At 40.4% G+C, this 15,024-nt stretch overlaps 1 protein-coding gene across 1 annotated transcript in view; it reads right to left on the reverse strand.

Annotated features, from left to right (window-relative positions):
- COG5 (component of oligomeric golgi complex 5) overlaps positions 1–15,024 on the reverse strand; it is a 188,707-nt gene that overhangs the window by 100,199 nt on the left and 73,484 nt on the right. The window contains exon 7 of the mRNA XM_032193577.1: positions 3,092–3,222. Coding sequence (XP_032049468.1) covers positions 3,092–3,222 — 131 coding nt within the window. The remainder of the gene's footprint in view (positions 1–3,091; positions 3,223–15,024) is intronic.

The following is a 15,024-nucleotide window of genomic DNA, read 5'->3' on the forward strand; positions in this document are numbered from 1 at the left end:
TCAGTGTAACATTTTAAAGATGAAAGTAATTGTGTCCAGACTGTGTTGTTTACATGTTTATTGTGTGCATACAAATCCAGCATTTGAGTATCTTGCAGAAGTAAAGTTTGGGATTTTTTTGTTTGTTTTGTTTTCTTCCCTCTTCTCTGTTCTGCGAGATTATAATCAGTAAAGTTCTTTGTTTGGAAAAAAAATAATAAATAAATCTATGTATTAAAGAATACTGCAGACAAATTAACATTCATTTGGACAATGAACAGTTACTAAGCTTTAACTTATTTTTTGCTTTCTCTAACATGATCAGGAAACTTTACTACAAGACCACCAGAAAACTTCATTATCAATGACTTTAACTCTCTCCAGATCCATGCTAGGTAGGAAAATAAATCTGCCCACACCTTAATGGGAACTGGTCAACAAATATCACATAATTTATCCAAAAATTTCCTTACGAAAGACAGTCAGTCATCCATTGATCAATCCAGGAAACACAGAAGGAAATTTTTTAGTATCTGTGGCCAAAGATACAGAAGCTGTCAGTACCACACAGAGGGACAAATTGTGTTTAAGGTGCATAATCAAAGAATTACAAGTTTTACTCTCATCTCCGTATGGTGTCTTGTTTGACCTACACAGATATTTTGTATTTTAGTCAATCTTCAGCGATACCATAGTCCTCATCATTCATATCCTAACAAATTTAAAAAGTTTATATTGGTAAAGTCAAAAGGAAGCACATATTTTTCTAACCCATTTCACACATACATGCAAAAAGCCATCTTTCTTCCTCAGAGGAGACCCAAAACTGTGGTTAAAACAGCAAGCCTAGCTCAGAACTAGTGCTACACCTTGACAGGAGTACAGATGGTGAGATAGAAATGCACCTCTTTTCTGCACACACATGACTGGGCTCCTAATGGCTCCAACACCATCATCACCTGATGGAACTAAGTTTGGGCACCCCTGGCTGGAAGACGAAAATTCTCACACTAAGCATGAAAATACAGCAGAAAGGGTTTGAAGTGTGAGATAACCTGCAAAGAAAACTTTCTTGGTAAGATAACATAATGTAGGCACTAATCTCGTGTACTATTTACACAGAAGATTTACACAAGTGAAAATTAAAACTGCAATTGCAAATACACGTATCAAATAACTGAAGAACCACTCAGACAAAACACAGATGCACTACTCTCAATTGTACAGACTTGGCTCTAACAACAGAAATTAGCAGGAAGGCTGCTTATCTAAGGGATTCTGTGCTGCAAAACACAGAAGAAAAGATGAAGATCCTATGCCCTCTTATGGGAAACCTCAGGGCTTGGAAGGTATAAACATAAATCAGCTTGCCAATAAACACACAGCTACAATAATAAGAATCAAAGGCAAATAATAAGAATCAAAGACACATTATCTGCTAGCCCTATTTCAAATTCTAGATTTCTTGGGCAATGTCTGAATGCATGCTTTATAAAGCACATTATTTTTTGCAACATTTGATCTGCTCATCATATCCAACAACAAATCCGTGAAGCATACCCCAACATCATTTCATGAAAATATCCACTCCTGATATGACTAAGCACTAATAATGTTCTTCCAAACAATCTTTCAAACAATCTTTCATGCTGGAAACAGGCCCTTGGCTAAAGCACAACAGGCATATACTTTAATAACCTCTTGATTACCTGGATACAGCCTGGAACACCTAATAAATCTGTCAATTTTTCAAGTGGAGTGGGATTGATTTCCCCAGGGTTTCTTTGTCAGTTCCGCTTTAGTACTTAATATGAAGAGAAAATTATCAGAGAAGGTCAAATCTGACATGAAAAACTAGAAGATGTAGACACTGATGAAGACTTTTGCTACATCTGAAATAAATGTCTACTTGCTTTTTCTCAGGCCCTATCTTCATTCAGTCTTTATTTAACATAGCACATGCTTCATGGTTTGTAACAAGCCCAATCACAGCTCAGCAACATGCTCAAATAGCCAGGAGTTTCAACATTTGGATAGCAATTAAATAAAAAAGATTGTTTTTTTTTCTTGTCATTTTGCTATCAAAATTAGTCAATGATGTTTACCGCAATCATTAATTCTTACCACAGAAAATCACTTAAAATGAGAGATCGAAGTAGACATTTGAGACATACCAATCATTTTAATCCTCAATTATCTAATGAAGCCAAATTAATTAAGAGATTTTCCATTCTGTGTATATTCCATTTTCATGTCACCCTTCAATACCATAAACATATGCTATACTGTCTTACAATGAAGTTTAGCTGTCGGTTACAAACAGCATATAAATGTCTTGCTCTAATCCTCTTTGTTCTCTCATTAAAAAACAAATTTGGTAGGAACTTGTGCTAGATTTCTTCTCTTACTGTAGAAATGTAGATTTAAAGTATGCTTTTTTTTAAAGAATACTAACAAAAATATAGACAAAAGAACATAGATTTTAAAAAGGCTAGAGAACAGCACAAATGATACTACAAACAGTTAAATAATATATTTGGCCAGGCTATTAAAAATGTAGGTAATTACATTTAGTATGGATGAAAGTAATTATGCATATTCATTTTGATATTCCCTATAGTGAGCATCTACCTCGAAGTTTAGAATGTTCTTTAAAGTTTTAATGGTTAATCCTTTAAATCATTTCATTATATAACTGCACAGATAAAAAGTAGAAATCTTTTTACAGTTTAAAGAAACTACATTTTTCAGATTTATCTATAAAGATCGGCAATATTATCAATGTAGTATAGTGTGCTTAATGCAAAATCCTATCAATTACCAGGCTTTTATCACATTGTTTAGAATTAAACTCTTCACATCTGCACACACTTTCTCACAAATTTTCAGGGTCAGATCCTGTAAAATTTTTATTCTTGTAAATAAATGTATTGCACAAAGCTATTTTTGTTGATTTCTTTTTATGTTGATAGATGTGTAAGACTTTATCTTGGAAGTAAGTTTTTTTTCATGTTTCATCCCCATTAGACAATGATACACCAAAGGAAATCAGTCTCAGAGCACTTTTTAAAATTCACTTTTGAAAGGAAGTAAACAAGAACATGTATTTTACCTGAGTCTCCACACCTTGCTCAAGCAACCGTTTAGCCTGGCTTTCCACCTCAAGCCGAGCTCTTCCAATAAAAAGCAGGTCATTTTCAATTACTTCTATTCCAGAGAGATCTATCCCTTGAGAAAGGTAATCTATAAAAGCAACAAAATATTGATAAGCATGACCTATGGTAATGGAACATTTTAAACAAACATTTAGAAGTTACAGTTGGCTCCAAGGAACATTTTGACAACAGAGTATGCCAAAGCAATGAATTATTAAAAAAGCCTGAAAATCAAAAGACTAACTAAAATCAAAAGACTAAAAGACTCCAGAAAACATGGATATTACATACATTAAATTTACCTCTCTACATACATTAAATTTACCTCTCTAGACCTAGACACTTCAAAAGAAGTGTAAGTTCACGGAATTCCAGAATCTCAGTGCACAAAGGGGCAAGAAGTCACAGCCTCATCCCAGACGATTAACTCTGTAAATGAACTTCTCTAACCAGATTTGCTCCAAGATCTGAAATCCTCTATGTATTATAAGCTTATATATTTAAATTATACTCCATGTATATAAATTACAATTGCAAACATTAGGGATCAAATACAAAAAGAAGAAAAGCAGAAAGAGAAGAAAACATTTTCAGTAGCAGAACCATATTTGTTTTCATAATAGAAACCACCCCACCATCAATGTGACATCTGCAGAGTAGTAGGCAGGACTGGTGACTGCAGCTGGAAAATCTATTCAAACCTGACTTCTCTCACTGGCTTCGTAGATGTGGCCAAATTGCTTAATCTTTGATGAATTGTCCCATTGTAATTAGAGCACTCCAGCAAGTTGAAAACCCCACTCTTCATCTCTCTTTATCTCAGGAGTTTTGAACCTGCGACAATCTTTCAGATGCACTTTCTTTTAAAGACAAAGACACTCTAATCTCTGCTCTTTGGACTATTTACACTTTTCACATGGGGAAATTTTAGATACACAACACAGCCCAGGGAGTAAAAAAAAACAATTTTTCACACTCCCTGAGACACCTGACCTCTATGCTAAGTAGTTCCCTGCTGCTGGCTCTCTGCCTGGTCTTGCACTCCTGACCTAACTAGTGACCACCTCCAAAAGAAGGGCTGGAGGATGTCTCTTCCCAGACATCTTTGGCTTGTTTGTGGTGCTCTCTTGCGATGCAAGAACTGCCTATTCAGCCTCCTTCAGGTTAGAGGGGTCTTCAGTGTACCAAAGGAACCTTCAAAGTTAGACAATTATGCTTTTTTTTTTTTTTTTTTTTTTTAAATCCTTCTAGATTTAAATCACTCCAATTCCCTGTGTCAGGATTGCTTAGGCCTTGACACTGCTGCTTATCTGCAAGACAATGCAGAACTGCTCTCATTTACGCTATTATTAGCATTTTGCTCAGTCAAGCATGGGTTCCACTCCTTCTTTTGAAAGATTCAATAAAATTAATTAAATAATCATAGAATGGCTTAGGTTGGAACGGGCCTTAAAGACCACCCAGTCCCACCCCTTTGCCATTGGCACCAGACCAGGCTGCCCAAAGCCCCATCCAGCCTGGCCTTGAGCACCTCCAGGGATGGGGCATCCACACCTCCTCTGGGCAGCCTGTGCCAGGGCCTCACCACTCTTACAGTAAAGAATTTCTTCCAAATGTCTAATCTAAATCTATCCTCTTTTAGTTTAAAACCATTCAACCATGTCTTAACATTATCCACCTGAGTAAAGGGTCCTTCTCCATCCTTTTTGTAAGACCCCTTTAAGGATTGAAAGACCACAATGAGGTCACTCCAGAGCCTTCTCTTCTCCAGGCTGAACAGCCCCAGCTCTCTCAGCCTTTCTTCATAGGAGAGGTGCTCCAGCCCTTTGATCATCTTCGTGTCCCTCCTCTGGGCCTGCTATACTTCCTTCATAAGACAATGTTGCACTATTTCCATTAATAACCGGCCCATTATGAATTCCTAATAAAGTTATCTTCCTTTAATGTCCTCCCAGTAAGTTTATTAAGGCACAGACCTAAATTCCCACTAAGCCAGTTGAACTTGTAAATCTTTGACAAATAACCTTTCACTTTAGTAGCCAATTCTTTTTGTTTATTCACAATAAACTCATCGAAGCATCAGGTTAATTTTAGCAACCACATGTTCTTAACTGAACACAAAACTCCAAGTGAGTGACTTCACAGCTACATAGAGAAGAAAATCTCTGTACCTGCATATGAAAAACTGCATAAGAAATTGAAATTAAAAAAAAATAATCCAGAACTGCTGCATAAAGCTGAGTTAGGAATCAAGGAAATCAACCTGCTTAACAGTACCGCCTGTTAAATAGGCTTCAGCCTACTAAGAATAGGCCTGCAAATGGTTTTGTCTGTATGCATTTGTTTAAAAATTGATCAGGGAAGTCAAAGGACAGCTGAGCAGCAGGAAAGAACATTTCATGCTGCACAGGCTATTACTGAAGCCCTATACAAATGCGTGTTTACAAAGCTGCTTTTGCTGGGGGCCATGGCAGTCCCTCACACCCAGGCATGAGTAACTTACTCAGCTGACAGCAACTTCTTGCTGTGACTATGCTGCGTGTATAGAGGTGCTCCTATTAAAACTAAACTAAGCTTCCACTGCCTTCGATTAGCAACTTCAGCCAAAAAGTATCCTGAGCGTGAACACCAGTTTCCTGACCCCTTCCCTCAGCTGACACATTAAAAATTAAAACTAAATTTTTTTTTTAAAAAGGTGCAAAGACTAAGGACTAAGTCTACTGCAACCATAAACCTTGAAGTAGTTTCTTGGCAACATAGCATAAAAAATATCTTCAAAGACTTACCTAATCCACAGATAAAAAAAATGCTGTGGAGTTCACTTACATGATAAAATCATATTCTACAACCCCAGGCTGTTAAACAAAATAAAATTAAAACACGGTTCCGATCTCCTAAGTATCTGTGAAAAAGAAATAAAGAAGAGACTGTTTCTCCCTTCCGTATTTTATCTCAAAACCTAAATTAGGCCATTTCAGGCACTAAAAATCTAATCAGTGTGATGCTTCCATGGGAGGCACAGCGAGCCCATGCCACTTTGGCTTCTCCAGATACTCCATCTGCGCCTCAGACTGGCAGCCACCTCCTGCTTATCTGCCAAAATCTGCAGGTTCATTTCAGATTTCCTGCAATCCTTACAAAATGCCTTGAGACAATGTATTTCAGTAGGACTTCAAAACGGAGAGCCTTTCTGAGGGTTCAGCAGCTAGACAGCCTACCCTGGCTGCTGCGAGTTACCGCCCTAACCCGTGGGGAAGCCCCAGCAATCCTATTGTACCGCTTTCAAAAGAAAAGCAGCTTTGGTGAGGACAGTAAGTCTACAGTAAGAACATCTGCAAACACTTTCCTGCCATTCCTATATAATAGCAGAAGCTTCGAGACCAGCAGGACACCTTTGGATACTTTTTCTTGTCTAAGCAGACAGCATAATATCAGAAATATATATATATATATATATTTTTTTTTTTTTTTTTTTTTGCTCCTGCATTGCCACCAGTAAAGCTGTCACTGCTGACCGTGCAGGTGAAGTGCAGCAGAGGCAGCTGGCACAAGCTAGCCAGATTGTAGCCAGACCCTTGGTGCATTTAGCATCCAGTTTATTTGCCTTATTGCAGAGGAACCTGCACATTCCGAAGTGCAGACTGTAGTTAATAAAGAAAACACGTCACGTGAACTACAACAAAGATACTACCGGTTGTTAATCCAGGGACTAGCAAAAGCAGAATTTTGCTGCAGGCATTTGTGCAGCACCATCACCCTGCTCATTGCTGTGTATAGCCAGCCAGTAACTACACAGTCTGATCCTTCAGTCACGACCAAAGAAATATGGGTGAAATGGGCTGTAAGGTATTTGTGTCTATTTACAGAGAATGAAGAAGCTGCAAAGGCTTCCACATATTCATCTTCCAGGTTAAAACTTGCCAGCTTTCCTCTATAAAGTCAAACGAATCAATCACTCTTAGATTGGGTCCCCATCACTCCAACAGGGGCAGCAGGATTTCCACACTCCTGCCTTTCACCCTAAAGCTCCTGAGTAAAACTAATCCTACATTAACCATTACAGATTTATTGAGTACAGTATTTATAACGAAATAAGGGAACGCTTGTGCTTAAAATGAATCAGGACCTAAATATATTGTCAGAGCACACATCAAGGTTGGATGCCACGCACTGTCCTCACACCAGCATGAAAGCAGCACGCTGCACCAGCCACTTCTAAGCCGTGGAGCACAGCACAATATCAGAAGTGCTGAAGCCATTCCTCCACCTCTGCTAACTCTAGCTCTTTAGACGGGTGCACAAAAATAAAGGCAAATCCTTAACTCTCCCATCGGGTGCTGGTAGTGCTTCCCCTCTGACCATCACACCTTATTAAGCTTGGAAAGCACAGCTGGAAATGACTTTTTAGGGACTTAAAATACAGACTGCCTGCTGAATCCTCTTCTTGAACAAAGGTATTATATGTCAAAGCAAAATACACCGAGCCCCAGGAATAAGTGACATTTATAATCTACCTCAGCCTGAGAAAGGGTTAGAATTTTATACTTAAAGAAAAAAGGATTTTTGGCATTATGCTTCCAAATTTTCTCCATTTACTAAATCTGAACAGTTTTTCTAATCTACCAGCTTAGATGTTGCTTAAAGTCGTGGTTTTTAGACCACCGTTTCCCAGATAGTTATGTAAGAGGAGTTCAACAGACAGAGGTAAATCTGATATGCACAGTACTTGAGGCAGAAAAAACAAGACTGAGCAAAGCAGCTAGTTTTTCTTAATCTGAATCAACAACTTAGAAACTTTCTCCAAGACAATTTCCTTTTTTTGACCTCAGTATTCAAATGTTTGAAACACAGGGTAATTATGAAGCTAGCATCGCTATGAGCTCCACAGAAAGTGCATCATGCTGTCTATTTAAGCTGAGCTGATTTTGAGCTTTTCCTGGAAACTAGAGAATCAACACCAAGTCTGCTGAAGACAATCAGGTGCATTAACAAAAGGAAACCAGGACAGCCAGCAATAAAGCACTGTGATTAAACCACTGCACTCAAGAGACTGTGTGAGCCAAAAGAGAAAGCCTTCCGTGCCTTGAGAAATGATGTCAGTGACACTAATCACAAAGAGCAAAGTTGCAGCACACTTCTAGAAGCAAATTAGGAGAGCTGAAGTGGTTCCCTAGGAGCAAGCACCAGCAAAGCACTTGATGCACAAGTAGCAAGAATCCAGTGACCAATTAAGAGGTTTTTTTTCATGGGATATGGGGAGTAATTAAAGGAAATTAAGGAAATTCTCAGTGATTTTTGTTTGCCTGCTTGAGGAACTTTTTGGGATTGTTTCTTTTTGCACGGGTCATTTGTTCTACTTTGCTTCTTCAGACCTAGCTGCAGAAAATGTTGGTGACTTCTGTACCCTAAGGCTGTTCCTTTTCCCTAATGAAGAAAAATCATGATTTTAGAAGAAACTGCTGATTCAAAATCCAAAAAGTCAACATGTCCGAATGATCCCCAAATGTTCTGCTGAGGTTTAAGTATGCACAAGTTGAGAGGCTACAAAAACATGATTTATTAAAAAATAACGCAGAAGACTGCTACAGGGCAAACACTGCACCTATACTGAACATTTTGCAAGAGAGAACATAAAGTTCAAAACAAACTGGCTGAAACTGTCCCTTACAAATCACATACTAGAAACAAAGAATGTCAAGATGGGGTACAACTGCAATATCAGTATTACCTTAAGCTGATCGAAGTGCAGGCTGCCCTGACATGAATGCTCTCACATTTCCACCTCCGTGCCCCTCACTTGCTACCCTGCCCTTTCCTTCCACCCCAGCCTGCAAGTTTTAGCATTCATGGGAGTTCTTGCTGCTAAGTTTCCATCCAAAGGCACTCCCTCTCATCCGATGCATGACACAGGCACTCAAAAACCACTGCTGGTATATGGGAGAGGGTAGGAACCCACAGACGGGGTCCAACCCTTGGTGGAAGCTCATGTATAAACAGGTAGATGTTTATGAAGCTGAATCCAAATCACTATTTGCAATATTTATTTCCATTACACAGAATAAGGAGGGAATGGACAGATACTGTAAAAAGCAAATAAAATCCTTTCTGCAAGGGTGAAATGTTCAGTAATAACCAACAATTTTATTTTTGAAGGGGGTTAGTAAGCATTCAACCATTGGTCCTACAGCAGTGCCTAGATACTAGCACAAAACAAAACGAGAAGATCGATTTGTTAGAGCTGCTGATGACCAGTTTGATATTTTTTTTCGTCTGCTTCTAACATACCTTGAAGTAATTTACTAAATCAAATGGGCCACAAATCTAATCCATGGTCCTCACAGAAATCTTGGTTACAGCTCTAGCTTCTGAAAAGGAAGGATGATGTCCTGTTTGCCCCTGTTGTATCTGAACCCACAACCGGGAAGCTGCTGGGCCTGAATAGGTTCATTTATTTGTTTCTAACAATGCAGGTAATATAAAACTAAAAACAGTCCTACAACCAAGCCTGACACCTCGGCAGAAACCCAAGGCTCACCCTTTAGTAAAAGTAACCTAACATTTTGTATTCCAGCTTTATTCTCTAAGTAGAATAGGTGAATAAACTAACATAACGAACAACATAAACCAACATAAAGAACAACAGCCTGCTCCCTGGAGGCACTTAAATTTTCCATGCAATTGATACCCAGAGCAGGTGGGGAATGGCAAGAGAAGGCATATTTGTAGGTCTTCAAAAATGGAAAGTGGTGCCTCAGAGAAGAACCTCCTCCATGATCTGTTTTATTCATTTTATTCTCCACATAGGCTGGAGTGGTTGCCCCACACCCTGCACCAGGCTCTTAAGCACTGGTTGAAGCAAAGCAAATATTAAGCCTTTAAATCAAGTGAAAAGAATTCCTCTACAGCTACTGTGAAATAATATCTTACAGCCATTTTACATAGCACAAGCTCTTCAGAAAAATGTTTGTTCCTATAAAACTGCATAAATCATGGTGCTCTGTGAAGTGTGCAAGACAACAATGTCAGTGTTTATGCTGTACCATAGAAAATACACCATGTATTTTAGATATATTGTATGAACTGATTAAATGATTAATTTTGAATCTTAAAAGATTAATTTTGAAAGTTTTATGGAGAAACTATGAATTCATTACTAGATAGGAAGAAAATTCTATTTTACAACAGTGCCAGCTACTCAAACAGTTCCTCCTGTCTTTCCTTCCTTTTCCTACAGGACAATATTCCTGCAAACGTCTCCTTTCCTCAGTGAAACAATGAAGAATAAAATATCTGCCACTAAAACGCCATTAAGTTCCTATGAAAACTGATCTTTATTTAACCAAATTTTACCATCTTAAAAATTAACTACTTGTATGCATAATACATAAGGTTTAGCATTTCAGCTGTTTGAGCAACATCAAGGGAGGCAAAACTGTCCTGCTGGAGCCAGAAACTGAATCGAGTTAGTGGCACTGAATTCCTGTTTGCTTTCCCAGACAGCATGTTAACACGTTCATGCTAAGTCCAGAAAAGGAAATAAAATAGTAGACAACCACGTACAGTTTCTCACAGGTGTCCTTAGGGAGCAGAGACATGAAAAGCAAAACCAGAGCAGATCTATTCCTCAGCTTTTCTTATCAAGCACATGCCAGGAATGTTTGAGCTTTAAAGAAATCAGGTCACTGGTACCAAACCCAAACTGGTGAGAATGATTCAAAGAGAGAAAAACCTGAATCACTCATTTAAACACAGGCAACCTATCTTGTACTGTAAGAAAAAAGGACGTAATCTATATTGTGTTGTTTTACCCGACTAAAGCTTCACTTCAGAAGAAAATTTGAAGTTCAACTCTCTAAAACTAGTGATCAACTAAATATAAAAGAATTTAACTTCCTCTAGCATGTTAAAACAAAGTGAAAATTTGCAGGTGTACAGGAGGTTGGAGGAAGAAGAAATCAGCTGTCACCCTGCAGCTGGGTTTCTGTTTCCTCAAAATGATTCTTGCCAATTTTTAAAGAATGTGCTTTCCATTAAAACATTTATTAGTGCTTTAATTATCACCTGTGACCAGTTCTACCTACAGAGGACATTTGCGTTTTCTCTCCAGCCTGCATGCATAGAACTGAAGAAACACAGAAGTTGCTAACAGGACTGGAGGAGTAGCGAGGAAGCCTGACTATCCATTTTTAACATTATATTAAAGCTGCATTTAAATTGTCTTGATGGAAGAGTTAATTTCTACTCTCTGGGCTGGAAATCAGACGTCAGGCAAGATCTGGAATTGATGGAAATGAGTTTGATATCTATTTTTATCATCATCACTGACTTAACAATGAGCACCATATTTTGGAGACATCCCTGTGAAAATGCCATGATTCAGAAAATAGCTTAACACACCAAGACAAACATTACTTAGGTCTAATCACAAGTTATACTGCGCTACTCCCACATCCACTTAGGCCTAAAGCGAGATTTCTTGAACTCCTTTAAGGTTCCCCCAGCACTAGATCCTCCCCCTTTTTTTCCCTGTGCTGTATTCAGGCTGACAACCTTACTGAACCTCTGCTTTCTTTTATTTTGCCCAAGTCCTTCTGATACCGTTTAATAGCATCGTTAATAGCCTGGGTGATGGATTAACCTGCAGTAAGTTAAACCAGAATGAGTCCAACAGGGAACCACCAATACAGCCAGGGGGCTGAAGCACGTTGGTATGAGGACAGAGTGAGAGAACTGTTGTTAACCTGGGAAAGAGATCGTTAAGAAGAGATCATTAAGATGAGATGTAACTGCTGTCCTTTGCTGCCTAGCAGGTTTTTGGGAGAAGGCAGAGGCAGACATCTTCCAGAGGTGTACGCAGACAGGTCAAGAGGCAACAGACACAAGCTACACTAAAGGAAATTCTGATATTTGAGGAGAAGCCTGTATTTGTGGTGCTGTACACCTAACCCACTGTCGTGGTTTAACCCGGCTGGCAGCTAAACACCACGCAGCCGTTCGCTCACCCTCCCCCCTCCCTCTCTGGGACGGGGGAGAGAAATGGAAAGTGAAGCCCGTGAGTTGAGATAAAGACAGTTTAATAAGACAGGAAAATAATAATAATAATAATAATAATGATGATACAATGGTGATAATACGAAAGTAATAATAGTATGTACAAACAAGTGATGCACAATGCAATTGCTCACCACCCGCTGACCGATGCCCAGCCTAACCCCGAGCAGTCCGGCCCCCTCCCCCCGGCTAGCCACCCCTATATATTGTTTAGCATGACGTCAGATGGTATGGAATACCCCTTTGGCTAGTTTGGGTCACCTGTCCTGGGTCTGTCCCCTCCCAGCTCTTACTGCACCCCCCAGCCTGCCCGTTGGCAGGACAGAGCAAAGGCTGAGATGTCCTTGGCTTAGTATAAGCACTGCTCTGCAACAATTAAAGCATCGGGGTGTTATCAGCACTCTTCTCATTCTAAGCCAAAACACAGCATTCCACCAGCTACTAGGAAGAAAATTAATTCTGTGCTAACTGAAACCAGGACATCTATCCACCCCTTATTCCATACCATTTATGTCATGCTCAGGTTACACTCTTTTCCATACATTCTAATTAGTCACCTATAGTAATCATGGTAGTGATAATATACAGCATAATATACTATTTAACATGGTGCAATTCAGTTCATGGGCTATTCTCACCCAGTATTAAATCTCCTTGAGGTACACACCGGACCTCTCCGTTCTTTTGCATTACCCACCAAGTATATCCAGGTCCCTGAGCGAAAACAATTCCACGAATAGGTTTGCCTTTTCCTGAGGCAGGAGTAGCCCAGACTGTTTTACCCAGCATATTTTTTACATGCACTACAGGAACTTTATCCCCATCTACAGTACGTAACAGGTTTGATTGGGCAGGTCCAGCTCGGTTGGTAGATCCCCTAGTATTGACTAACCAGGTGGCCTTTGCCAAATGCGTATCCCAGTTTTTGAACGTCCCAGCGCCCATTGCTTTCAAGGTAGTCTTTAACAGGCCATTGTATCGTTCAACTTTCCCGGAGGCTGGTGCATGATAGGGGATGTGATACACCCATTCAATACCATGTTCTTTGGCCCAAGTGTCTATAAGGTTGTTTCGGAAGTGAGTCCCATTGTCTGATTCTATTCTTTCTGGGGTGCCATGTCGCCATAGGACTTGCTTTTCAAGGCCCAGGATGGTGTTCCGGGCGGTAGCATGAGGCACAGGATATGTTTCCAGCCATCCGGTGGTTGCTTCCACCATTGTAAGTACGTGGCGCTTGCCATTGCGAGTTTGAGGGAGTGTGATGTAATCAATCTGCCAGGCCTCTCCATATTTATATTTCAGCCATCGTCCTCCATACCAAAGAGGCTTTGACCGTTTGGCTTGCTTGATTGCAGCACATGTTTCACAGTCATGAATAACCTGTGCTATAGCGTCCATGGTCAAGTCCACCCCTCGATCACGAGCCCATCTGTATGTTGCATCTCTACCTTGATGGCCTGAGGTGTCATGGGCCCATCGGGCTATAAATAATTCACCTTTATGCTGCCAATCCAGGTCCACCTGAGCTACTTCAATCTTAGCAGCCTGATCCACCTGCTGGTTGTTTTGATGTTCTTCAGTAGCCCGATTCTTGGGCACATGAGCATCTACGTGGCGTACTTTCACAGCCAGGTTCTCTACCCGAGCAGCAATATCTTGCCACAATGCAGCAGCCCAGATAGGTTTGCCCCTACGCTGCCAGTTGTTTTGCTTCCATTGCTGTAACCATCCCCACAGGGCATTTGCTACCATCCATGAATCGGTGTAGAGATAGAGAACTGGCCATTTTTCTCGTTCAGCAATGTCTAAAGCCAGCTGAATGGCTTTCACTTCTGCAAACTGACTCGATTCACCTTCTCCCTCAGCAGCTTCTGCAACTCGTCGCGTAGGACTCCATACAGCAGCCTTCCATCTCCGATGCTTCCCCACAATACGACAGGACCCATCAGTGAACAGGGCATATTTCTTTTCATTCTCTGGCAACTGGTTGTACAGTGGGGCTTCTTCAGCACGACCCACCTCCTCCTCTGATGATATCCCAAAGTATTTGCCTTCTGGCCAGTCCATGATCACTTCCAATATTCCTGGGCGACTGGGGTTTCCTATTCGAGCCCGCTGAGTAATCAGTGCAACCCACTTGCTCCATGTAGCATCAGTTGCATGATGCGTAGAGGGGACCCTTCCCTTGAACATCCAGCCTAGTACCGGTAATCGGGGTGCTAGGAGGAGCTGCGCTTCAGTACCGACCACCTCCGAAGCAGATCGAACTCCTTCATATGCTGCCAATATCTCCTTTTCAGTTGGAGTATAGCGGGCCTCAGATCCTCTGTATCCCCGACTCCAAAACCCCAGAGGCCGACCTCGAGTTTCCCCAGGTTCTTTCTGCCAGAGGCTCCAGGTGGGGCCGTTCTCCCCGGCTGCAGTGTAGAGCACGTTCTTTACATCTGGTCCTGTTCGAACTGGCCCAAGGGCTACTGCATGGACTATTTCCTGCTTGATTTGTTCAAAGGCTTGTCGTTGTTCAGGGCCCCATTCAAACTCATTCTTCTTACGAGTTACTTGGTAGAGTGGGTTTACAATCAGACTGTAATTTGGGATGTGCATTCTCCAAAACCCCACAACACCTAGGAAAGTCTGTGTTTCTTTTTTGTTAGTTGGTGGAGACATAGCTGTTATTTTGTTGATCACATCCATTGGGATTTGACGACGTCCATCTTGCCATTTTATTCCTAAAAACTGGATCTCCCGTGCAGGTCCTTTGACTTTATTTTGTTTTATGGCAAAACCGGCTTTCAGAAGGATTTGGACTATTTTCTTCCCTTTCTCGAAAACTTCCTCT

The sequence above is a fragment of the Aythya fuligula genome, chromosome 1 (genome assembly GCF_009819795.1).
Source record: "Aythya fuligula isolate bAytFul2 chromosome 1, bAytFul2.pri, whole genome shotgun sequence".
Lineage (NCBI taxonomy): Eukaryota > Metazoa > Chordata > Aves > Anseriformes > Anatidae > Aythya > Aythya fuligula.